Genomic DNA, 25,170 nt, shown 5'->3' with positions numbered 1-25,170 from the left:
GCTCTAGCCTAATGTATTTTCTGTCTTTCCTCACAAAGCCACTTTTTGTTTTCCTCTCAGATGTACACAGAGCTGTTGAACCAGAACATCATCCACAGGCCAGCTCTTCATCAGTGCTTCCCTTGCCCAGTCATTCATGTCAGCCTTCTCATGAAGGTGTCTGCCATGACTTACACTTCTCCAGCTGGAGAACTGAAAGCGCAATTCCTCAAGAGAAAGGCAAAAATGCAAATTCAAAACTCATAGGGACCCTTTTTCTTGTGCATAAATATTGATTTTTGTCTTGCAGATATTCCCACTCATCTCACAGTCGAGACGACTTGTGAAGTGTGGAGAGTTGACAGCACTGGACTTCAATAACCTGAGTCCAAAATGGAAAGTCACGACCCGGCCCATCTACCTACACCTTTTCAATGACTGTCTGCTCCTGTCTCGGCCCAAGGAGTGAGTGCTTCAACACAATTCTTGCTGCCCCTTCTAAAATACCTGTCTCTTTCGGGGTCTGTGCTTTGGTGACAGAGTCCTTTCCCTCTGCCTGCCAGCAAGTGGCAGCCTTTGTCAAGTCACTCTCCTGTCCCGACCTGATGTGAGTATCATGCAAGTATGTGGAAATTGATAGTGCCAGCGCTTAATTACATATTGTAATACAAAAATATATCTTGTGATCCCTAGCACAACACTTCTATTCTGCCTTTGTATCTCTATAATGTGAAACACTTGAACAAGTGTTCAAGTTATTCTAGTTTTACTTGGTAAATAATTTCTTCCTAAAGCACCGTGTGCGGACTGGTGAATGTGCAAATCACTGGTTTGTCAAGAGAGTTGTTGGTTTGTTGTGTTGGGGTTTTGAGGGTGGTGGGTTTGTTTTTAAGCTGTAAGCTACCAAACAAAATTCTGACAGGACAGAGCTTAGTATTTCTACCCTTTTCATTAAATCCCTTCTCTCTCTTCTTTGGTCTTCTGAGAGTTCTAACAAGAGCACTGCTTAGGATGTCTGAAGCAGAGAAGCCTCATTAAAAGCTTTTTGCTTTACTGCAGACTACGTGTAACCCTCATCACCTTAAAACTCTCACCTTATTTTGTTCCTCCTGTTGACCTGCAGGGGTGGACGTTTTGTTGTGTTTGACCATGCTGCTTTCTCTTACGTGCGCGGGGAGAAGTGTGAGATGAAACTCCACGGGGCAAACAAGAATCTGTTCCGTCTCTTTCTGCTTCAGAATAACCAGGGAAAAAGAGTGGAGTTCTTGTTTCGGACAGAGACACAGTAAGAGCTCAGGTTTACCTTTAGTATATCTCGTTACCATGGCCAGACACCTCCTGTAGCCTGATGGTTGTCCCTCATCTACTCAAATGCTGAAATACCAAATGCAGCTGCTAAGCAGAAGTCTTGAAAAGCATCCTCTTGCTATAACTATTTCCTTGTGAAACACCTTCCTCCTCTCTCATCGTAGCTGCTCATACAATACTACCACATTATGTCATACCATCAGACTCCAAAAATGGGAATTTTTGCCTTTTCCCACCTCCTTTCTCTGCTTCCCTTTGTGTGAGCAAACACCCCTCCACTACACCCCATTTCAGTCACCAGGCTGTTGTCCCTCACACTGAATGCTGAGACCTATGCTGTGCTGTTTTCCAGCAGTGAGAAGCTGAGGTGGATCTCTGCTTTGGCTCCTCCACGGGGAGAACCGGACCTCCTGGAATGCCCTGGTGAGACTGCTCTGCTGCTGCAGCAATGGGGTGGGCTGGCTCGCAGGAGTCACAAGCACTGTGAGGTGGGACACCCCAGAAGGATTCCAATGCAGAATACTTGGGGTTTTGTAGATAAAGAACATGCTCATGGGCTTTCCCTCAGTGCTGGGTGCTGGCAGTTATTTTACATGTTTTAAGGCTTCATTTTAGATTAAGTCCTGCAGCTTCCCTTCCAGTTCTCTGCTTTTTATTCGGGCAGCTCCTTATTCTCCACCTCCTCTGGAGCTGATGCCCACAGGTTTACTGTTGCTTTCCAGTATATCAATGTGATCTTTCCTCCCCTTCAGATGCACCACAGGTTCAGTGCATAAAGACTTACAAGGCTCGGGAAAACGATGAACTGGCTCTGGAGAAGGCAGATATCATCATGGTTATGCAGTACAGCAATGATGGTGAGCAGAATGAACAGTGCCTGTCTTAAACTGTAGGATTGAGAGGGCAGAGGAATTCTTCATCTTCTTTAGTATGCTTTATTTGGAAGCCAAAAGGGGATCTTTTCCTTTGCCCTTAAGGTCTTTTTGAAGGGGGCTTTTTAATGGGAAACAATGAAAAAAACATGTGACTTGCCTCATGTTGTGCTTTTCCCTACACCACAGGGTGGATAGAAGGAGTAAAACTCTCAGACCGGGAGAGAGGCTGGTTCCCCTCGGAACATGTGGAAAACATCTCCAGCAAACACGTACGGCAGAAGAACCTGAAGGAGGAGCAACGGGTGAAGAATGCCAAGCAGCAGGTCTTCTGCAAGAAATAAGACTCTGTTTGGACCTGTACAGTCTCTGTGCCATGGGGAAACCATGGCTTTTCCATTGTGCCTCAGAAGAAATGCCTCTGCGAAGAGCATAATACACAGCACTTTGACAGGACCAGGCGCTTTTCGCCAAAGAAAGCGGGAATCCAATCAGGAAAAACTTCCTCTGTGTCAGCAGGACTATGGCAGCAAGAGGAAGGATAAAGGTTGCATGTATTGCTTGCTTTGTGGTAGTAGGGAGGGACTTAAATTGGACAAAGGTCTGGGGTCTGGACTTCTGGAAGTATATTCCAGGTTTTGCCACTGACAAGTTGCGGGACCTTATGCAAGTCACTTCAGAGTTCTGCCTCAGTTTTGCCATCTGCAAAATGGGGGTAAACTTACCTACCTCACTGCATGTTGTGAGGCTAAATTCACTAGTATTAGCAGCCTGAGAGCTTCGAGTTCCTGAGAAGGAAGGTGCTAAGTGCAAAGCACAACAGAGCTGAGGAGAATATTCCGTTTGAATATCCTCTGGATACCTTCATGGCGTTGATCTCCATAGTGTAATTTCCATTTAGGGCAATTTATGTATTAGATCATGCAAGTCTACAGGGGTTTAGATAGGCAAATATTTGCCTATCTAAATGCTGTTAAGAGTCCTTGACAGCATTACAAAATCCGTTGGAATTAAGCAGAGTTTTCAGAAGACACCATGATGATTTCCCCCACATAAGAAGTATCATGCTGAGAAATCTGCTTCACAAAGGTCACCTCTCTTCTGAACAAGCATCCCACCAAGCCATCTGAACTGACCTTTTTTTTTTTTTTTTTCCTCTGCCTCCCCCTGGAAGATCAGTGACTTTTGACAAAGATCAATATTTGATGTTGGTTCACGCCCCGTACAAAATAACCAAGACTAGGCACATGTAATGAAGTGGCACTTTAGTGCTGCTCTTACTCTGATTGCTGATGTGGTATTGCATGCACCATTTTGCACACTTATGGAGAGCACCAAGATATTTAGCCACTGTAGATAAAGGCAAAATATGCACCAGGGTCTTTGTTCTTTTAAGGACTCTCTGGTTTTAAGTCCAGTTTACATGCATTTGTGCAGAACCTGTCTATTTGAGGATATGCCTTCAAGTGTAAAATACTGTTTCTGTGTTTAAAGTGTTCAGCTCAGTCAATGCAAGATCAAGTTTAAGAATCAATACACCAAAGAAAGCCACGTGTAGCCTCTTGCATTTAATATATTTGAAGAATTAGTTACCTTTGTATATCCAGCTTTCTGTCTCTATAACATTCTGCCCTTAAATCCCATTTACATTGTATCTAGAATAGCTTATTATGGCCTATTTATATCAATAATTTTAGCTGGATTAAAAGAAAAATGTTGCTTTTAGTCCTAATAAACTCATGCACTTCTCCAGTTAAAAAGCTTTCTCCTTGCCTTGTTACTTAGGTTTTCCTCTCAAGTGTAAGTAATTCAATTTACTGAATATACATGCAGTATTTTTTTTTTTGTTACAATTTTCCTTTCTAAGTGACTGTTAAGTACAAACAGTTCTCTTTAGCAAAGACAGTGAGGAAAGCTGGGTTTATCCAGCCTTAAGGTTCTTCAGTATTATCCCCAGCCCTAGAGAGCTGATGCTGCAGCTCTTCCACAGTGGTGTTAGTCATCCATAACTGAAGGTAAACTGAAGGGATGAACTACAGAAAATGGGAGTCCAGCCCACTAGAGCAGAAGGACAGGACCCAGTTATTCAACTTGTAATCTATGGTCAGACAACAATCTGCTAACACTTCCCCCCCACCCCCCCAGAAGGACTGGAGCTGGTCCCGAGCTAAAAGCCAAAGCAGAGCTCTACCTCAGACTCACAGAAGAAGGGTTATAATCCTTTGCAAGACCCAGAATACTGAGATATCCCAAATGCCTGCTTGTCCCAGGCTGTCATGAATTTATTCAGTTCCAAGTCCCCAGGATTGTCAGTGTCAGGTGGGACACAGAACGCTACCATGGGATCAGTTCAGCTGTGTAAGGTCATCTCACACAGGCAGTCGAGGCATCCCACATCCACTTCAGCTTCATCCAGGAAGAGCCAGCCATACATATTCCCATTCTAAATTAGACGTCATCTTGTTCAACGCTTCAGGTTGAGAGTTCTTTACTCTTTCAAATTCTGCTCTTGAAAGCAAGCAGTAGATTGTTCATTAGAGCCTCCCAAAGTGGTTTATATGCTTAATTCCATATGTTGTTAAAATTCCACTTGACATGGGAAGCTTCAAGGGTACTGTTGTCATGATTGACAGTATTTCTATACTCTTTTTAACTAGTTGGATCAAAGGTTAACTTGTCCCTGTCACAGGTACAGCCTTAATTTCCTGATGTCAGGCCTTTGTATGTTGAGGAGCATTTCAAGGTCAGCTTTCGCTTCTAAGAACAAGTGCTTATACACCAGGTTACTTTGATTTCTTACATTTCAGACAGGCCTCAACGTCTCAATATTTAGTTAAACTTCTAGCCCCAGCACCATCCTGCCACCAAAATCCATAAACAAATCTACACTGAAACTGATTGATGTATCTTTGATTTGTATAAACTTAATTAAACTAGTACAATATCCCTCCCAACTGCACATTCACAATACAGGAATCAAGTTAGCGGAGTGCCTACTGTGTCCTATGACAGTCTTAATTGTGCCACAATTTCTCCCCACGTTATCTAATGTGGATTACCTGATTTACCAGCAAATCAGTATTAAACAGAAGCATAGGGTATGTCATGCAAATCCCAACACTTTCCTGCTATCCACCAAGATTCTGTGAGAGGTGCCACTGTATCTTCCCCAGGAACCTGTGGAGACTCACACAGTGTATATGGACAAAACAAATTCAGGATTTCCAAAAAAAAGAAATAATTACAGACAACTCTCAGAGGGCAGTTACACTAATTTCTTTTTGTGAAAAGGACAGCAGTGAAGTACAAGCACTAGCTGCATTTAAAAAGTTTTGTTGAGAAGCAGAGAAGTCAGGGTGTTTGTCTGAAAATCAAATTTTATGATGGCTGATGTTTTTAATATAAAGTAGTTTAAAATACATATAAGTATAAAGTAGTTTAATATATATATGTATATATAAGTATAAAGTCGTTTAATATATATACATGGTTTTATATATACATATATATATATACATATACACACACAAACACATATATGTATGGCTCAAAAAACCCCCAAAAATTCCTGGTGCTGGAGACCTGTGTTGGTCCCTCCTCAAGGAAAATAAATGAAAGCATTTTCCACAGTTCTTATTATTTTCACAAAAAAGGTGATATTGGGACCAGAGTTCAGTAAATAAACACAACCTTGCTCAGAAACAACTTTTGAAGCAGATAGTGATTTTTGTATTTGCATTTTTTTCTAATATTGAAGGGGTCCCATGACCCTCCAAGACGTTGTGTCTTGTCAGCTGAATCCTGTTAACAAACTAAATGCCATTTTAGCCCCAACTTCTTGCAGCTGATGGCTGAACTAGGTGCACTGTTAGACCAATTATACTGGCTCCAAAATGTTGGAACAGATCTTTCAGCTTACACTCGTTTAACCTGATGAAACGATTCAGGTGAAAGCATGTGCAGAAGCAAGGCCTTAGAAGCCAAAAGTGAACCTTGAAATAAAGACAGGAATTTTGAGTCAGGAGAACAGCACTGTGCCAGCAACACGATGATGAGCTAATAAACAGGAGGAGGATGAAGGATGTTCTGTTTTGGTGCATCAGAACACGAGTCTCATTCTTCATGCAAGCAATGCCTGGTGCTGCTCTCTTAGGAGCCTTCTTTTTAGTAAGAATTGTTAAGCATTGAAAGGACGCCAATTACAGCGCCCACAAGTCAGGAAATGCCATTTGTTCCTTGCAGCCCCCAGCTGCTGAAGAACCACAAGCTGCTGGACACCTAAACAAATGTGTTCCTGCCAGGCCACAGGAAAACAACAGAATCACAGAATTCTTAGGGCTGGGAGGCACATCTAGAGATGGTCTAGTCAGGGTCATCCAGAGCATGTGACACAGGAACATGTCCAGATGAGTTTGGAATGTCCCCAGAGAGGGAGACTCTATTCCTTCCCTAGACAGCTATTCCAGGGCTCTGCCATTCTCTATGGAAATAAAAGGTCTTCCTCATATTGAGATTAAACTTATTGTGCTTTAGTTCATGGCTATTACTCCTTGCTCTGTTGCTGGCCACCAGTGAAAAGAGTCGGGCACCATCCTCATGCCACCCATTAAAGATTATTTATATGGATTACAAGATCCCCTCTCAGTCTTCCGCAGCCAGAACAGACCCTGACCCTGCAGTCTCTCCTTGTAATATTCCAGACCCCGCATCATCTTTGTTTCCTTTCGCTGGACCCTCTCCAGTAGCTCCTTATCGTCGTACTGAGGAGCCCAGAACTGGGTCTAGCAGTCCTGACAAGGAGGTTCCCCTCATCCACAGGTGGCGAGTTTTGCAACACCAAGGTGCACACGACGACATTTTAGCCAGCTCCTCACGAGGAGCATTCTTCACCGAGGCTGGAACAGTCCCGTTCCCTCCGTGTGGAGACCAGGGGCCCAGCGTGGTTCCCGTGCTGGGGTTGCGGGGCAGGGCGGCCTGCCGCGCTGTGCCCAGGTGCCCTTGATGAGGCGGCCGGCGCCGGGCAGCACGGGCCGCCGGGCGGGGCATTAACCGGGCCGGGCCGGAGCGGGCCCGCCACGGAGCCGCCATGGACGGGGCGGGCGAGGAGCAGCGGCCGGAGGAGCGGGCGGCCGGAGGGCTTGGAATGGGCTGTGGTAAGGGTGTGGATGAGGGCAGGGGGGATGAGTGATGCCGGCTCGACTTAATGACTGGGGGGAGGCACCCGGCAATGAGCCTAATGAGCAACCCCAGGGGAGGATAATCGCTCCTCAGCGATATTATCTGGCCACTCATTAGCCTTCCATGTCCTGGGCCTCGCGGCTGGGAATGATGGATTCTCCGGCACTCGTGTCTCCTGCTTGTAAAAGCACCTGGCCAGGGGCAGGGGGTCTTTCCTTTGTGTCACACCGGGCGGCTCCCTCTGCCTCGGGGTTTCTCATTTGCACCTTCCCCCGCTGTCCAGTTTTGTCCCTCCTTGTGCGGAGGGACCTCTGGGGCTGTTACTTGTCCCCTGCCGTGTGTGTGTTCAGGTGGCGTTGTACCAAATGCCCCAAACAACCCTAAAAACTTTGCGGTTCAAGTGCTTGGCTTTTTCCGAGGAATGTCTAAGGAGGTGGCTGTGAGATGGAAAAGGGGACTTGACTTGCTGCAAGTACACCAGGTGTTCTAGACTACCTATTCCTGACTCGTTCCCGCTCGTTAAAATCCCTTCTAGTTAACGTTCTGTTTTTCTAAAAGTGGGACAAAGTGATGTTCAGTCTGGTCTCTGAACAGAGGGGAGAAAGGAGTGGTTTTAAAACTCCTTTTGTTACCAGGAAGGCCCATCTTTCTCTCCAAACTTGGTTTTCATTTAATCTCTTTTCCTTGGCAGTCCCAGATGGTTGTGAGATTTTTGCTGTCTGTTCTAGAAATAAAACACAGCACTTTACTTTCACTTGGAGGACTGTTTCTGTAAAGAATATTAAATTCCCAGGTATCCATTTCTTCTACAGATACAAGGTACCCACATAAGACTTGGACACTTGTGCGGTAAACACATACAGGGGTTTATGTAGAAACAAGTAAAAACCCTGCGCAAATAATGGGCACATACTCTTTTTTTTTCATATAATGAGTGAGATAAGCTCAGATGCAACCAGGAGGATGGTGGAAAAAGGAGTTATATAGACCAGAGACATCTTCTTCCTCATTCAATTCTTGACCCTCCCCATCAGGATATTTAATCTCATTTAACTGCAGTGGAACTTGTTGCTGCTTAACAAGAGCTAATTATTATAGCTGCGTAGTTTCCTGCTTTTGTTTCTCTCCCCTGCAACTAATTTGGTTCTCTTAATCCTATAAAAAGCAAATGAGATGCTCTTGGAGCAGCCTGCCATTCCCTCATACTTCTGTGAAGTTTCTCTGGTCTGCTTGGAATTGTGGGGCTCCTCCTTGATTAACAGTTGTTTCAGAAAGAGACATTGAGGCAGAAGCAAATCTTTTATTTTGGCATTGCTCTAATATATATCAAAAGCAGAGCACAGTGAAATGAAATTATTTTTTATATTTTCCCCAAAAAATTAAACTATCAAGTTTTTCTGTTGTCATGTGCTATTGAAATGCTGCCAACAGTCTGCTCAAACTTTCTTCTCTCCAGACAGAGGCAAATACATGGGTTTGGGTTTATTATTCTACTTCCCATTCTTATGAAACAATCACTTAAAAAAAAAATTAAGTAGCAGAAATCATGCAGACTCATGCATTCTGAGCCAATTGGGAGATTTTTTTGACTTTTTATTTCGAAATGTATGTGCCAGCTGGGAAAGTATAAGGCTTCTATATTATTCTGTTGCCTGTTTTAATTATTTCTTTTGCTGTGTTCTTCCTGACCTGTCTTCTACTATTTAGTCTGTCTTATTGTAACACAGTTTGTGGTTTTTGTTAAACTTAGTTGGACTTCTGTACCTAATTTTGTCCTTATCCCCCTATTTCGCTCCCTATCCCGTAAATCTGTTATTCAGAAGTGTGGCTGAAGCTTCAGAGAAGTAATTTGAGGCAGTTATTAGAAGTTTGTACAATTAATGGTTTTTTGCTTGGCCAGCTTTGGTATGATAGAACTCTATAAAAGTTAAAAAGTGATGACATTTGTCAGGTAATCCCTGCTGACACAGCAGACCAGAATTTTGCTTCTTTCTTCTGCTCATTTTAATAAGGGGGCAGGATCTTGTCAGGTTTTTGTTCTGTTGCTTATTCCAGAGACCTGTATTACCCTTGAGGCTGTTTTCCCACTACTGTATTTGTAATATGCAAGCTTCCCTTTATTCTCTGTGTCTGGAATTACCCTCTTCTGTAGTTTACAGTTTGCTTTTAAAATTAGTCTTTTCTCATCACACGTTTGAACATCTCCATATTGACCGTATCAGGTTCTTTGCTGTTGCTTTCCTGCCAGCACCTGTCTTTATTTCAGCTCTCTGGTTCTTGTTGGGTTTTGTTGTGTGGGCTTTTCCTTCCCCCATAACTGAAACTCCCGATCCAGCCACATCCAGCTTAGGCAATGGGCATGTGGGGTGGGGTTTGGGGTTTTTTTCCCTCATTTTTGCCTTGCAGAGTGCCAGGATGAGAAGGAGAACATGCTGCTGAATACAGAGCACCTTGTGGTGGATGCTGATGCCGTTGGTGGCCACGGTGCAGGGAGTAGTGTGCTACCTGCATTCCCAGGCACAGTCAGACAAGAAATAGTTGAGGATAACTTGGGAATAGAAGACAGGAATAGCTCTGTAAAGAAGGTGCAAGAAGATGGGGGATGCAGCACCCTGCAGGCAACTGGGTTGTCTTCCAAAGGCTCTGTTGTCCCTGATGGCCAGCACGACTTTGCCTTGGCTTGTGAGCAACCATTGGATTTCTGCGGTGACACGAAGGTTGGATTAGCACAGGAGCCCACAGATCAGTCAGGGTCACAAGAGCACTCTGACAGTTACTGCCCTGCTGGGACTGAAAAGGTGGCAAAGAAGGAAAAAACTACACAAGCATCCAGTGGAGTGGCTGGAGCTGCCTGCAGGCAGGAGGAGATCGGCCTGGCCCCTCACCAATCCACAGGTGCTCCAACCAGTACTGCAGCTCAGAATTCCTACAAGGGCTCTTCAGTCCTGGAGTCTAGAGGCAGCTGTGATGTGGCCAAGGGAAAAAAATCCTTACCTGTCAAGAAGAAACCCCGCACCTTCTATAGTGCAGGTAGATCCCGGGGCACACAGTGACACTGGCAGTGCCAGTGGCACTTGGTGTTCCCTTCCCCGTGCTGATCTGCTCTAACTAGTATCACACTGCACTCCACACCATTAAGTGTGTGAAGACTTCCACTAATAAAGGTTGCTGAGTGTCTTTCATTTGAAGCATCACTAGCAATGCTATTTGCTTTTGAAACAACCGAAGATTTTTGTTTATTTTTGTGGTTTATTTTTAAAAAATCGTTTGTTACTCATGTATTTCTAGTATAGTAAAAATGTTCTCTTTTTTTTGTTTTTGTTTCCCTCTCCTTTTAATTTTGTTTTTCTTATTTTCTTGTCACATACTTCCCATCTCTCTCTCTCTCTCTTTGGACAATGCATCATTTCTAGAGCAGCTAGAAGAGTTGGAGAAGATGTTCCAGGAAGACCACTATCCTGACAATGAGAAGAGGAGAGAGATTGCAGCTGTGGTTGGTGTGACACCACGGCGTATCCTGGTAATGTCTGCTGGGGGACAGTGCTGCCTGTGGGTTCTGTGCAGAAAAGGGATGGGCAGGGACTGGGACATTGTCAGAGTTCCCATGTGTAGATGGTTTCTTCCCTGAATTCATTCCTTTCTTCCCATTTTTCAGGTCTGGTTTCAGAATCGCAGGGCAAAGTGGCGGAAATTGCAGAAGTTGAGTATAAAAGGCAACAGAAAATACCCAATATCATCAGCTCTGTCTGTCCCCTTTGGATCAGAGGGCTATGGGTAAGGAACTTACTCTGTTTTCTCATTTCTCCACAACTGATACCTAAGCAATTAAATATTTTCTTCTGCCATTTCCCCTTCACCTTTTAACAGTGAACAGCTGAGCATTGAGTTGGATCTAGGTAGCCTGTCAGATTTCTGGGCAAATTGTGATGGACCCTCTTAAAAGTCCTTTTAATTAACCTGTAACACAGATTAATCAAATTAATTTTGAAATAAAACAATTGAAATTGCTCTGGCTGAAATCATGTAAAGAGCAAGGGATGAGGTGGAGAAGTTTATGGAATCATCTCTTCATTTTTAGTTTGTCTGTGAATGCATCAGCCAGGTGCTTTGAGTGTGCTTGGGGATTCTTTTAACCTGGTTCTCCCACCACTACTTTCCATTTCCATGGATTTTCACTTGCTGATGGAAATGCTGCTTGATTACATCAGTCTTAGAAAGTCATAGATTTCTTTGAAGAAATCCAAGGTAGCACTTCTCATATGTGAGCAGAGGACATTAATAGGGGGAAAGGGAATATGTAAGAGGATCTTTCAAGGGATGGTGAATGCTTGAGGGGAGAAATCAATCTCCATGGGGATGTATTTATGGCAATCTGGAGTGAGTGTCTTCTTATGAAGAAAACAGAATGAAAAGAGGAAAAATTAAGTGGAAGAGGAGAAACTGAAGTGCACCTTACTCCATTGCACTGTTTCTGCTGCCTCTCCTATTCAAGTGACTTGGGGCTGCTTCCCCAAAGACTTTTGATACAGCATTCCTTGCACTTGTAGTCAGCCAGTGCTTTCCCTTTGCACCTGCTGGTGATGTAGGATCTGCCCCTTGTCAGATAGAGGAGTGCATGACTGGTCACAATGCCCTGCCTTGTCCTCTGTGTCTGCTGCAGGGTACCTCCTCTGCCTGTGCCTCCATTGACTGACACTGCTGGAGACCAGCCTGGTGTGCTGGGAGGAGACCCTGGAGCTGGGAACTCCTCCAGCCTGCTCAGCACACACCCTCCATCACCCACCTCTGCCTCAGGTGAGACCCTGACCAGAATGTGTGTTTTGCACAGCTGCAGCATTAGCTGGTGGAGCTGGGAGGTTCCCAAAGGCTTTAGGAAAGGCCATGTCAGAGCCTTGTGCCATCAGTGCAAAAAGCAGCACCACATCACTCCACAGGCTGAGAAAGTTGGGGCTGTTCTGCCTGAAGGAGAAAAAGTTTTGTGGAGACCTTCTAGTTTTTGAAGGGGCCTACAGAGAAGCTGCAGAGGGACCTTTCATCAGCCACTGTAGTGGTGGGACAAGAGGGAATGGCTTCAAACTGAAAGAGGGGAAATTTAGTTTAGATAATAGGAAGAAATTCTTTCCTGTGAGGGTGGTGAGGCACTGGCACAGAGTAGCTGTGGATGCCACATCACTGGCAGTGTCCAAGGCTAGGTTGGATGGGGCTCTGAGCAACCTGAGACAGTGGAAGGTGTCCCTGCCCATGGCAGGGGGGGAGTAATGAGGTGGTCCTTAAGGTCTCTTCCAATGATTCTGTGACTGCAGGTATGACAGCTCACTGCTGATTGAGTCTCAACCAGTTATCTACCAGCATGGTGGTGCCTCTGTGAGGCAGATTTGCAGCCCTTGTTTCTGTCCTAGCACAAGGCAGCAAGGAATTCTGAGTAGGACTTCATAAGCATAAGTGAGCAGGGCATTCTTCTATAACAGGCGTTTGACCCTGGTCCTGCTGCTGTAAACGATGAGGGGAGTGTTGTTCTGGTTCTGATGTTCTCCATGGCAGATACACACTCCCCATATTGTGGTTTGGATGGAAACTTTCTGGTTACAGCATGAGCCACGTGAGCTGCGTAAGGAAGGGGAACTCTGTGAACTGCTGGTGTTTTGAAGGCTCCATCAGCTACACCACACCTTAAAACATCCTAAGGGGCTTCCTTGGCTTCTCCAGGCAGGGCAGGTTTCCATTTTGTGCGAGACCTTGAGGGAGTGAGAGTAGCTGAGTTCCAAAGCTGAGGGATGAATTTAATCACTGTTGCAATGGAGTTTTAAGGCAGTGGGGTGTGCTGTTCAACCAGTTTTCTACCCAATCTCTGTTAAAAGATTGATGGCAATGAAAGAGAGAGGATTTGTCTAATTGTTTATTGATGTGTGCAGTCCAAGAGCATTCCCTCGAGTCAGGAGTGCTCCCTAAAGCATTTCCTAGATACATTTGTGTTTCCAAGTTGGCACAATACAAAAAGTGATGAGGATTCCGCCACTTCCTTAGGGATGGATATCCCAAGCAGTAGATATGCTGACATATGGTACTGCTGTGTGTGTTTTCCTGCTTCCCACTGTAATTAATTCTTTGGAATGTCATGCCATTATGTCTTTCCCCTCGTTGTATTCTAAATATATCAGTATTTAATTGTAAGTATTAAGGCCAGTTCCTGCAATTCATTTTCTAAGAAATTACTCAAATTTTTTAATAGTGTTTTTACCTTAAAGGTATTTTGGTGTGGGGGAAAGCAACTGTAAGCTTAGAATGCTTCATGTGTTGCTAAAAGTATGTAATTGAAATACTTGCTTTATAACCTAGTCTGGTACTTCTGTCATTTAAATTTACCTGCCATCGTCCCAAGGCAACGACTCCTTTCCTCAATCCAATGACCTTTTTAACTGTTATTCAGTCAGTTCCAGTTTTTCCACTTCTTGTAACAGAGGTCAAAATGTTTGAGTATATGGTCACAATGTTTGAGTAATTCACTGCTTTCAGAGTGATGAAGTGGTGAAGTCTGTTGAGCCCTGTATTTAATTGGATAGAAACCAATTGTTTTGTGAAACAGTTAATTTAAAGGAAACAAACCAAATATCCTGTGATTTTTATGCTTTAGGAACCTCTCCCGGTTCCTAAAGTACCTCAGTTGACACACTGTTTAGTCAGGAGAGAATATCAGGAAATGAGAGAATGGTTTGGGTTGGAAGAGACCTTAAATATCATCTCATTCCATCTCTCCTGCCATTGGCAGCAACACCTTCCACTAGCCCAGGTTGCTCAGAGCCCCATCCAACCTGGTCTGGAACACTGCCAGGGATGGCACAGCCACAGCTGCTCTGGCCAACCTGTGCCAGGGCCTCACAGGGAAGAGTTTCCTTCTAATATCCAACCTAAACCTACTGTCTCTCAGCATGAAGCTATTTGCCCTGTTAGATAATGTCTGTCAGAGAAATAAAGCTTAATTCAGGGACATGATCTTGTCCTCAGCTTGCATTGATCCATTTCCTTCTGGGGAATCTGCGCACTGAGATCCAGCTCTCCATGTGGAAAACACAAGCAATCCTTTCTGATAGAAAAGAAAGGTCCCATCTGAATTCTTGGTGCAATGTGTAAGGAAGAAAAAGGGCAAGTGTCCTCTCTGAGAGAAAAGACTGATACTACTTGTATCAGAATCCTTGTAGAAGAGAGATCTGCGTGGCACAAACACCTGGAAAGCTCCAGTTGCAGTTTTGCCTTACTAGGTGCAGGATAACACAGCTATGGGAAACAAAACTCACTTTTTTGTTGTTGATTACCATTGCAAAGTCAGACTTCTTCTCTTTAAAAATGAAAACAAAAAATGAAACAGAAGGAAAATGAAAGCCAGTGTGACTTGAATCCATTCAGCATTCTTGTTCAGGAAAAAAGAGCTTGCCTAGAAATATGGCCATCCATGGACTGCCCCTTTTCTTTATTAGGGTATCTCAGAAAATGAAGGAGACAAAACTTGGATAGGATAAAATCCAAATTAACAGGAGCAATTCAAAAGAGGAAACAGATGAATGAAAAAGGTTATCAATTTACAAGGCAAAACCAATTGCTTAATGGTGTCCCTTGTGGAAACAGCTCATGGATGGTTTCAGCAAAAGCCTCTGTGATTTCTGTGTTGTGGTGCAGTTGGGCCCACAGAGTGTGGCCTGCTGGAGTGGCTATTCAGGTGCTTTCTTTTTAACCACTTTCACCAGGACAAGAAAATTACTTAAGTGCATGAGACCTTTGCAGAGTGTTCAGTGCTGCAATTTCCATTGTTTTTCCTTGCTCTATCCAGTAGTTCTGACTGTTGGTGTGTGGGTTTGGTGGTTTTTTTAATGTCTCACTGTTTTTACCAATTCCCCAAACAAGCTAATTTCAAATGTCAGTGAGTTGTATTTGAGGAGTGTGTTACCTTGCTGGCAGTTATGGCTTCTGATTTGGATATAGTAGCCACACTACTTGCCATAAGAGCCTTTTGTGACTCAAAACTTCAGTTTTGAGCTTGCTTTGATCTTAGAAATGTTTTGTTGGTGTTTTTTTTTTTTTTTTCACTTTTGCTAGACAGCATGATTGAAATTAATGGCTGCATTTTTAGACACTGGCAATTATTTGAAGCTTGGTCTTCTGAGATTTCTTGCTGATACATATGTATCTGTGATTAATTGGCTTATGTTTTCTTTAGAGTTAACCCATTAGAAAGAAAAGTTCCTTTTTGTACCTCTGGTAGAGAGATTTTTGTGGGAGGAGATTTTTCTGTCCCACTGGTGCTTTTGCAGGAAATCCTTTGTTTCATGTTTGCCTTGCTGAGACACCTGTCAGGAGCCCAGCCTGTGCAGGTAACTCTATTAAGCAAATAGCAAGGTGATTAAATTCACTGGCAGAGATGGGATTGTAATGGAAATCTTGGGAGCAATGAAGGCAAATGAAGCTGGATATGGCCTGTCAAAGAACAGTAAATAATTACAAGGTCCAATTACTTCACTTAATACGACTCTGGCTTTCAAACAAATTTTGAAAAAATTTCTTTTCTTATAATTTTAAGACAAGGATGAGTCTGTCAAAAGCTTTGTGATGGCCCTTGATGTTCCAGTAAAGGCTGCAAACAGAATAACCATTCTAGAGTTAAGTCAAGTGTAGTGCCAGGACTGGTTCAGAGATCTGAAGGTGTAAATTATTAAATTGGTCTCCAGAAATTCCCAAGGTTGTCTCATGGACTGAGAACCCAGAAGTAATGGAAGCAAGAAATAAAAATCCTACTGTTACATTCCCATGTTCACTGGAAAGCTTTCTGAGGTTCTCTCTCTCTCTACATCAGCATCAGGAAGAGACACAGAATTGTACAATGTAAGCGTTGTCAAGCCAGGGGTCAGAATTCTTCATGGAACAACTCTGGAAGCTTCTGTAGATATTTCAGGTTCAGCAGATACGACTTCTCTGGGAATTGTTTCTTCTTACTGCATTTGTGACTTTATTTAGAAGGCAAAATGTCAGTGTCTTTTTGAAAGGACAGAGAAGCAGAGGAAACTTTAGAAAAGGCTGAACCAGCTCTTTGGAGATCGAGGGTGCTGTCTCACAGTCTCACTGCCTGAGGATCCTATTGCCATGATCCACAAAGATTACCTGCACTAAATGTTGCAAATATTTTTTAAAAATTAAATTATTCTTAGTAGGTATGGAAGTGGGTTTAGAAGTGATTTCCTGGGCTGGTTGTGTTCATCCTGAGGAAGAGCAGGGCCATCTGCAGAACAGCTGTCATTACTGAACTGGAGCTTTACCTGGATATAGACTGCTTTTCAGGTAAGTTGTGCTCCCCATGGCTGCTGTTCCATAATGTTTGTGTGAACATTCTGAGGCACAGTGGTCAGGGCAACCAGTGCTAAAGAAGGGTTTAAAAAAAATCAAAAGAGGTCTTCAGTTTCATTTCTGAAATGAAATGAAACTAAGCCAAACCCCAGGAATGCAACAAGTACATCCGAGATGCTGCCTGGCATGGATAAATAGTGTGGTCAAACAGAAAAAATAAACGACTGAGAACTGCCTGGGTATGTGAATGCTTTAGAGATGCCATCCTAGATTTTGCTTCAGTTTTCTGACTAAGCCCAAAATCCGGGCTATTGAAAACTTGAAACGTTTTCATTGAAACATTTGATTCCTTCTCTCCATGGCTGCAGAGAGATGGAAAAAACCAGAATGTGGGAAGGTGCAATAAGAGGCACAAAACTGCCCAGCACACTGAGCAATCTGAGAAACTGCTGATGAAAAGTTGCAAGATGTTGAAGTGGAAACTCCTAATCAGCTCTCTGGACATGCATTCCAAAATTCTCTAAAGGCTGCTAATACTTGTTGTGGCATCTTTATGTTTAGGTTTGTGTTTAAGGCCTTTGAGTCACACCTGGTGGAGTGCATTTGATGTAACTCTCTATGCCTGCAGGGGTGAAGTGCAGCTGAGACTTTCCGTGAAAGCTTTGCCTGTGTGGGAGAGCTTCACCTGAGCAGCTGGTGATATTTTCTCTTCTCTTCCTCATCCTTGGGCTGGCTCAGCCTAGCTAGACTGGAGAAATCATTGCAGCTTCCTGCACACGTGATGACTGCATTTGTGAAGAGAGAAACCATTTGCTAATTGCCATAATAAGAGAGAAACTCATTTTCTTGCACCATGCCCAAGCTTCTTGAGCTTCGAGTATAATTGTTACTCTGGATCGCCAGCATACCTGATTCTGATCTTCAATTTCCTCTGTTGTGTCTTTCCACACAGGCTGTTCTGTAGGAGACTGTTCCTCTCTCTTTTCCAGCAGTCACTGAGGAGACAGGTCACTGAACAAGATTCTGCCAACCAAAAGGTGTTTCCCATCTCCCATCTTCTTTTTCCCAAGGACCTTCAGCTGCCATTTCTACTTTTTTAATTTTTGTTTTTGGCATGACTCATCGGGGGCCAAACCGGGAGTGAAAATGTGTTTCAAAACAGCCTAGACAGTGGATTTGTAAAGGCACAGCTTTGTTTCTTTAAAAGCACAGTTCATTTTTTCTAAAGGGTGATCTGTGCAGCACACTCCTCCCGGAGGACCGTAGAAATGGAAGATGACTTGGGAATTGTTCCTGGCTCTTTTCCAAAAAGTACTTTGCTTCATTTGGCTGCCTTCTTGAGAGCTGGATAAAGATAGTATGCAGAGACTGAAATCACAAAGGTAATTTTATTTAACCAAGAAACATCATTCTGTGTTCCAGAGAGCTTGCTACTACTCCCTTTTGCTTCTCAACAGCAGTGCTAGTACTCACTTACTTTTATTCCCATCAACAACGTCCACTCTTTCACTGGCATCTTGCTTTTCTGTCCTGCTCCTCTTGGCATTCCCTCTGCTTGCTCCTGCAGATTCCCAGTGTGACAGTCTGTTTTATTCACAGCCTCCTCGGTGGCAGGAATGGTGGCACCCTGTGAAGCGCAAGCTCAGAGCAAGGTGCTGCCACAGCTGCTCTTCGATACCAGCGGTGTGGAGTGCTTTCCTAATCTTCCCAGCCCTCCTCCCATCCGCAGGGCCAGCCTGTCGCTCAGCCTGGCCTTCGACCCCCACAGCCACATTGTTCCCCTGATGCTGGACACGCCCAGCAGTGAATGCAACTTGGCCCGTCAGGAAAATGGCTCCGGGGAAGCCTTCTCTTACAGCGTCCAGAATCAAGGGTAGGGGCAGATGAGAGTGTCTTTGAGAGAGATGAAAAAAGCAGTCCCTGGGAGAAGCCTTGGGAGGGTGAACGTGGGACGGGGGATGAGGAATTAGGTGGGAGCATTAATGAAAAGTGAGGGGCAGATGTGACGATATCCTTTAAAGGGAGTATGGAAAGCTGTATAGAGTGCATAATAGGACAGGATGCCTACTGTGAGACAGGTGCTACCTGTACTCAGAGTGCTCTCAGAATTGCATGCTTGTCAAGTGAAAGTGAGGGTGTTCAAGCTTTGGGGGTGCTTTGGAGAGTGGGAAGATAATACCCACTAATTCCCATTGTTCAGGGACCCTGCTGGGAAAGCACTTCGATCAAGTGGCTTTTGTTGTCCTTGTTCTGTGCCTGGCATTTGGGAGGAAGGGTTGGCAATAAAACAGTTGTTAATTGGATAGGTTGATGTAGCTGTTGACCCTCCTTTAATCTCTGGGTTGCCTCTCTCCTTGCTCCTGCAGCTTCAGTTCACCAGTTTCCTGCCCTTATCCGGAGCAGCTGGAGCCTGCAGACAACCTGGAGGCCACCTACTGTCAGTACAGCAGCCAGGGGGGAATCTATCAGCTCTCCCAGTTGTGTCACCAGGGTCACCTGGCCAACAATATGTTCTCCAGTGACCACTTTCCTCCTCCAACACCCCCGGAGTCCCATCCAGCTTTCCCTGAGGAAGCCATAACCTATGGAGCCACACAAGGCTATGTACAAAACCACATGGGGGGAGTCATGCCACAGCAGCCAAGTGACAATTCAGGTAAATTTCTGAACTATTTTGGCATCCCGCTCCTCTGGAGTTACTAAATAATACCCTGAAACATTCAGCATGATCAGTGGGTTCACTGATGACTGTGACAGAAAGAAGGAATGGTCTACATGCCTGCACAAATCTATAGATGTGCCCATCTTTTTATCACTTAATTTCCTTGTATGCTTGTTTTTTTTTAAGTGCTGAGTAACGTGTTCATTTGAATCAGAAGTTACTACCCAGACTGCACATGTCAGGAAGAGCATAAAATGTGAATGTGTCATATAGTGCAGAAGTTTTGGCTGCACTGGAGAGTAACTTTAGTTTTTCAGGAGTGTCCTGTTGTGTACACAAACATCCCTTTGTTGCATGTGGTGAGTCAAGGGTGCAAAGTGGAAAAGATGCCACAGCAGATGGGATAGTTGGAGGTAGTTGGAGCCAACAGCCTTCTCTGTTTGGCTTCTGCAGAAACCAGTTTGAGATCATGTTATGTATATTAGGGTAGTGCAAAAGAAGAGAGAGACAGGAGCCAACAGAGTATGGACACAGATTCTTCCTCTGACTTGAATTTGCAACAGCACTGAGATGAAGGCAGTCCAGCATAGTTTTCTGAAAAAAAAAAAAAAAAACCTCCTAGGTAAAAATGGCATTGTTGATCTCCTTGTTTTGTGTTAGGGCTTTGTATTTTGAAGTTATTCAGGCCCAAGTATAATCAAATGACAAACTGTTGTAGTTAATTCATTTGGACTGACAGGTTTATTAAATTAAGGTCATGCTCCAAAAGTTCCATCCCTTGTCTTATGACATGAGAGAACAAAGAGTTTTAGGCCACAGATACTGCTGCTGTTTTTGTACCAGTTCTGTGGACCTTGTCAGGGAGGCAAGTCTGACTCAGTCTGACTCACATCAGGCTGCAAGCTGGCTCCTGTCCCCACTCTTCAGAGCTGACATTGTTCAAGACAGGTTGGCAGCACCCATACTATCTAACACACATGGCCCTGCTTGCCTGCTCTAGTTCCAAGGTATAATTATTATTTTCTGTGGTTTTTCAGTCTGAAGTGCCAGAAATAAGAGGGCTGTGCCCCAAACTGCATCAAATTAAATGTGTTTCTAGCTTGATGCCCAAGTGTGTGGGGCATGTTGTATGCGCATCAAGGGGTTTCTAAAGGTGCAAGCTGGTGAAGTTGGAAGGTTGTCGAAGGAACAGAGGCAGAGTTGATATTCTCTTATTCAATACTTTTGTCCAGAGCACAATCAGCAGTGAATGGCTTTTCTGTTATGCAGTGGGGATGACCAAGTTCACAGAATCATAGAATCCTGGAATGGCTTGGTTTGGAAGGAACCTTAAAGCTCATCCAGTTCCAACCCTCTTCTATGGACAGGGACACCTTCCACTATCCCAGCCTGCTCAGAGCCAAATCCAACCTGGCCTTGAACACTTCCAGGAATGAGGCAGCCACAACTCCTCTGAGTTCCAGTGCCTTCACAAGGGAAGAATTTCTTTCTGAAAAGGTTCCAGGATTCCCAAAGTGCAGGGCAGTCTATCAGTGCAGACACACCTGTGAGTCTTACATCAGCACATAAGCAAGTGAGCAGCTTAGTTGAATTATGGATATTAATTAACAAAATATTGCTGGTTTACAGCTTTTATAAATGAAAGTGAAGATTAAGTATCCATCTTATGCCTGACAGAGCTAATTTAGAAAATGGGACTGGAAAAAAAAAACGGAGGGGGTGTCTACTATCATCATATACACTCAGGATCAGTGCTGAGTGGCATGGGTTTTTTTTTAGATTATAACAATGCTATGAACTTCGTAAGCTTTTCTTCCTAAGAACCATGTTTTGGTTAAATACACTGCAGAGTAAAGAGCAAAGTGATCCTTGCTCTGTGTGTGGTGTCTGCTGCACAGCAGTGCTGTGTTTGCGCTGAGTAAAGCACAACGCACACATCTTGTGCATAGGCATTATTTTCATTATTCTTTTCTTGGTGGCTTTTTCCTCAGCAGATATCCCTGCCTATCCAGCTGTGCCCTGGAGTGATTTCTACATGCAGGGAGCTCCTTTCTCCAATCAGCTGCATTCCCAAATGCCTTTTTCTAGTGTGGCAGGAGGGCAATACTTCACAGAGCCATATCTCCTTCAAGTGCCCAATGGAACAGTACTGGAATCCATGCCAGAGACTGGAAGACAAAAGGGAGTGACACCACCAGAGCAAAGTTCCAACCAGAGCTACCAAACAGAGCCAGACTTGGCAGCACTCGCTGAAAAAGAGGACTTAGAGAGCAGCAGCAAGAAAGGAGAGACTATTGTTGGTAATCAGCTAAATGTTTTCTTGGAGAAAGAGGAGGGGAAAGAGTTCCAAGACAGCAGTAGCTCCCCTGAATGTAGGATGAAAACTCTAGCAAATGTTTTTTGTGAGCTGCTGCCTGAGACAATTCCCATGATGCTACACCTATCTTATACCTAGTTCTTAGATCCATCTGTTTTTTTTTAAATGGTGACAGAAAAGTCACTAAAATAGGTGGTGAAGTTCTGTATTTTCTCAGACATCATTTGTTGTGAGCTGTATGGCTACACAGAACTGATTGTTTCTAAGACTTCCAGAGCCATGGACACTTCTCTTCAAGGTGAAACTTCACCAAGAAGGGAGAAGAGGAAGGGAGGGTTTTCTGTTTGGATTCTCAGGCTTTTGTCTTGGAAACAGAATTACCTTACTCTAGAATTGTTGAAAGGTGTCATATGCCATAAATAGTCTTTGAAAGGATGTCTTTGTGAGGGGTGCGTATCTAATTTCGAGATGTAAAACATTTGAAAAATTCAAGGTATTTTGTGTCACATTTTCTTACGAATCTGGGGTTTTTTTCAGAAACTAAAGAAGAAACTAATGACTGAAGCTGCACTCTGAGGAAAAAAGGAAGAGGGAAAATTACTATTTTAAACTCTGCAAAACAAGAGTCAAAAAGAGACAAGGATAATATTTGCAACAGATGCACTTTTTTATTGCTTTTTTTGGTTGTATTTTTTTTCTTGTTGCCATGATTATTTTTTTGCTGAAGAAAGAAGCAGGGATATTGCACTCAATAAAAGTTCCTGCTCTGTTTTGGTTTTTTTTTTTGTTTTTTTTTGTTTTTTTGTTTGTTTTTATTTTTTTGGTTTTTTTTTGTTTTTTTGTTTGTTTTTATTTTTTTGGTTTTTTTTTTGTTTGTTTGTTTGTTTTTTTTGTTTGTTTTGTTGTTTTTTTTTTTTTTGTTGTTTTGCAAGTCTCCTGGCTTTATCCTTCTTAACAAATTTTAGTCTTGACCAGCCCTCAAACCCTCAGACAGGAAGGAGCTGATACAGGAACCAGAGTCTCATGGGTGAAAATTCCAGATCATGCAAGTGTCAGAAGGTCTGGCTGCTGTCCTGGAATACACAGGAAGATAAACCAGAAGGAATGAGATATATGCAAAACAGGAGGAGAAACTCCAGCAACTGGGGCTCCAGACAGCAGAAAAGTGTTGTTTGGAAGTCCACCACCGATTTGGTACTAGCTTTGAACTACTTCTAAAAAATTATTTTTGTTGTAAAACTGTAACAATAAACAGCAGCACTGTAACTATAAATGCTGACAGTGTACCAGATCCCTGTCTATTATTAAGTGCTTTAGTATCCCATTTGAATTGATCTGTTTGAACTTGGCTTGATCATCTTGGCTCCTGCTTTGCCTGGGACACATTTCATCTGTTTCTCTAAAATCAGTGGTAAGCAGCAGAGGACTCCAGTGAAGAGATTGTTCATTCTGAGAGCTGCAGTCCCCAGGAATTATGCTTCCCAGAGGAGCTGTAACCACCTGGATGTGTAGGATGTGTAATATGAGTGGCTAAAATGGATATCAGGCTCTGTTCTTGTGAGGGAGGACCATCATGTTGTAGGAAGAGGGCCATGCATTTCCTTTGTTACTTGCTGTGTTTAACCCTGAGTCTGTCCACTGGCTTCTAGACACAGACAATGCCCAAATAGTTTTTATATTTACTGTGATGAGGGTGTCCCTCTTGTACCTTGTGAAATAAGACCTGGTACTGCCTATTGTTTCAGTCTCGCCATGGAGCATCCGGCAGGAACTGGATGTTGCAGCTCCTCTCCTTTTTCTTCCTCCTGTAGAACACTGGCTTATGTCTGGCAGTGGTATACACTACTGAAAGACTAAGCAGTATAGACAGGGACAGATTTTGAGTCTACAGCTTTGTGTGGCTATTCCAGAATTTCCATTTCCTACAGCAAAAGTTAGTTCTTACCTGTAATAAGCTGAGAATGGTTGGGAATGTTCATTAGTTCACACTTGCTTCACTCATCCTCAGCTGAACAGCCTAAACAAATATTTCCAAGACGTGTGAATAGGAGTTCTCATTGCAATTACGAGCCACTCTGAAAGCTGTTCCTGGTGATGACTGCAAAATTCATCATAGTGAGGGCTGGCTGGGAATCTTGCCTGGATCCCAAACCAGCCCTTCCAGGTTTGGAAGAGGACAAAACCAACAAAATGCCAGCTTGTTCAGCCCTACCTGCCCCTTCTCCTAGAATGAAGAAGAAAATAATTCAGTGTGCTTTTTGAGAAATGCACATTTTCAGAAATAGGCTTTGGGTATGCGGTCTGGTGGCAGTCCCCACCCCAGCTCACATAATCTGTCTGCAGCATTCCCAGTCGAAATGTGACATGAACGCTGAGTTTTATGTGCTGCAGTCTCAAAAGTTTTGGGGAGTGAATGAGCACAGTGAAATTTTTGAAGTGGCCAATCCTTTGCATTTAAGCTTTTGGGTAAAATATAAACTTTTTGGGAATGGTCTGTTTTATTTCCATGCTCATGCGTTAAACTTGCCAGGTACAATTGGGCTTGGACTTTTGAATGGTGATTTCTTTCCTATACGAAAGGGGAGGAAAGGGTGGGTACCTCAGAATACATGGATGGCCAGATTCATCCTCTCTGTGCTCTTGCTGGCTTTGGAGCCAAACCAGAGTTAACCACAGGCAGGATTTTTTTCCCAGTGCTGTCTCTGGAAAAAGCAGTGACAGCCCTTGACCATGTGGCAGGTGTCTCACTAAGGTGAAGAGCCTTCCATCCTTATATGACCCTCCCTATTGCATCTGCAATCCATGCTGCACTGGTATCTTGGAATCCCAGCATTCCAGGCTCCTCATGCGGTTCTCCCTGCTGCAATTTGTAGTGGAATTAGGTGTGTGTTAGACAAGACAGCATAGGTACTTTCATTACCTATTCCCTTTTCATGTTAAGTCTCAAGAAGGCTCATTTTGTTAGGGTGAGCAGGATCAAAATTCCAAATTCCATGGCTGCCTGACTGGAGTCTCCTTTGAAGTGTGGAGAATTGTTTTGCCTCTGTATTGTCATTTGAACTGGAAGTGCCAGGCAGTCGGGATTTTTAAATGAGTCAGACTTGGTGCAAATAGAGAAAGCTCTGTGTGTTGTCAACTGTTGTTGGGTTTTTGGTTGTTTTTTGAGTTGACAAGGTAGATTGTAGATGTATTTCTGTTGGACTCATGCAGTACAGTGGCTTTAAGACTGGAAATGGGAGTGAGGGTACTGTCACAAACTTACTTTCACAGAAGAAAAGCATGGTGAAATTTTGTCCAGTTGCTGAAATTGTGGCTGTTAAGCTGACAGTGCATATATGTGTGTGTCTATCTCCTATTTGCATATTTTAGCATAATTAATTTTTAAACTCCTGCTACTTCTAAATAGCTGATGTGTAACCCAGTAAATTTGGTACATTAACCTTTTCCTGTGTGCCTTGGCCAGCAAAAAGGCACTATTTTCTACAAACAAGTCCTGTTTTATGTTATGAGAGTACATGAACTCA

General features: G+C 43.5%; 2 protein-coding genes across 6 annotated transcripts in view; both read left to right on the top strand.

The window, feature by feature from the left end:
* Positions 1–3,919, top strand: part of ARHGEF5 (Rho guanine nucleotide exchange factor 5) — a 34,633-nt gene extending 30,714 nt beyond the window's left edge. For all 5 annotated transcript variants that reach the window (XM_041426776.1, XM_041426775.1, XM_041426777.1 and 2 more), the window contains 5 exons: positions 290–444; positions 1,103–1,264; positions 1,640–1,710; positions 2,040–2,144; positions 2,349–3,919. In XM_041426776.1, coding sequence (XP_041282710.1) covers positions 290–444; positions 1,103–1,264; positions 1,640–1,710; positions 2,040–2,144; positions 2,349–2,503 — 648 coding nt within the window. In that variant the 3' untranslated portion in view covers positions 2,504–3,919. The remainder of the gene's footprint in view (positions 1–289; positions 445–1,102; positions 1,265–1,639; positions 1,711–2,039; positions 2,145–2,348) is intronic.
* A 3,326-nt stretch (positions 3,920–7,245) lies between these two features.
* NOBOX (NOBOX oogenesis homeobox) lies at positions 7,246–23,495 on the top strand. Its single transcript, XM_041426821.1, has 9 exons — positions 7,246–7,312; positions 9,744–10,367; positions 10,751–10,857; positions 10,993–11,111; positions 11,998–12,131; positions 18,267–18,540; positions 19,034–19,323; positions 21,321–21,701; positions 23,392–23,495. The coding sequence occupies exons 1-9, from the start codon at positions 7,246–7,248 to the stop codon at positions 23,493–23,495; spliced, it is 2,100 nt and encodes a 699-aa protein (XP_041282755.1).
* Positions 23,496–25,170: the final 1,675 nt, after the last annotated feature.

Source organism: Onychostruthus taczanowskii, unplaced genomic scaffold, assembly GCF_017590055.1.
Source record: "Onychostruthus taczanowskii isolate IOZ18803 unplaced genomic scaffold, ASM1759005v1 scaffold95, whole genome shotgun sequence".
NCBI lineage: Eukaryota > Metazoa > Chordata > Aves > Passeriformes > Passeridae > Onychostruthus > Onychostruthus taczanowskii.
The sequence above is the reverse complement of the archived record's forward strand: the minus strand, read 5'-3'. Positions and strand labels throughout refer to the sequence as shown.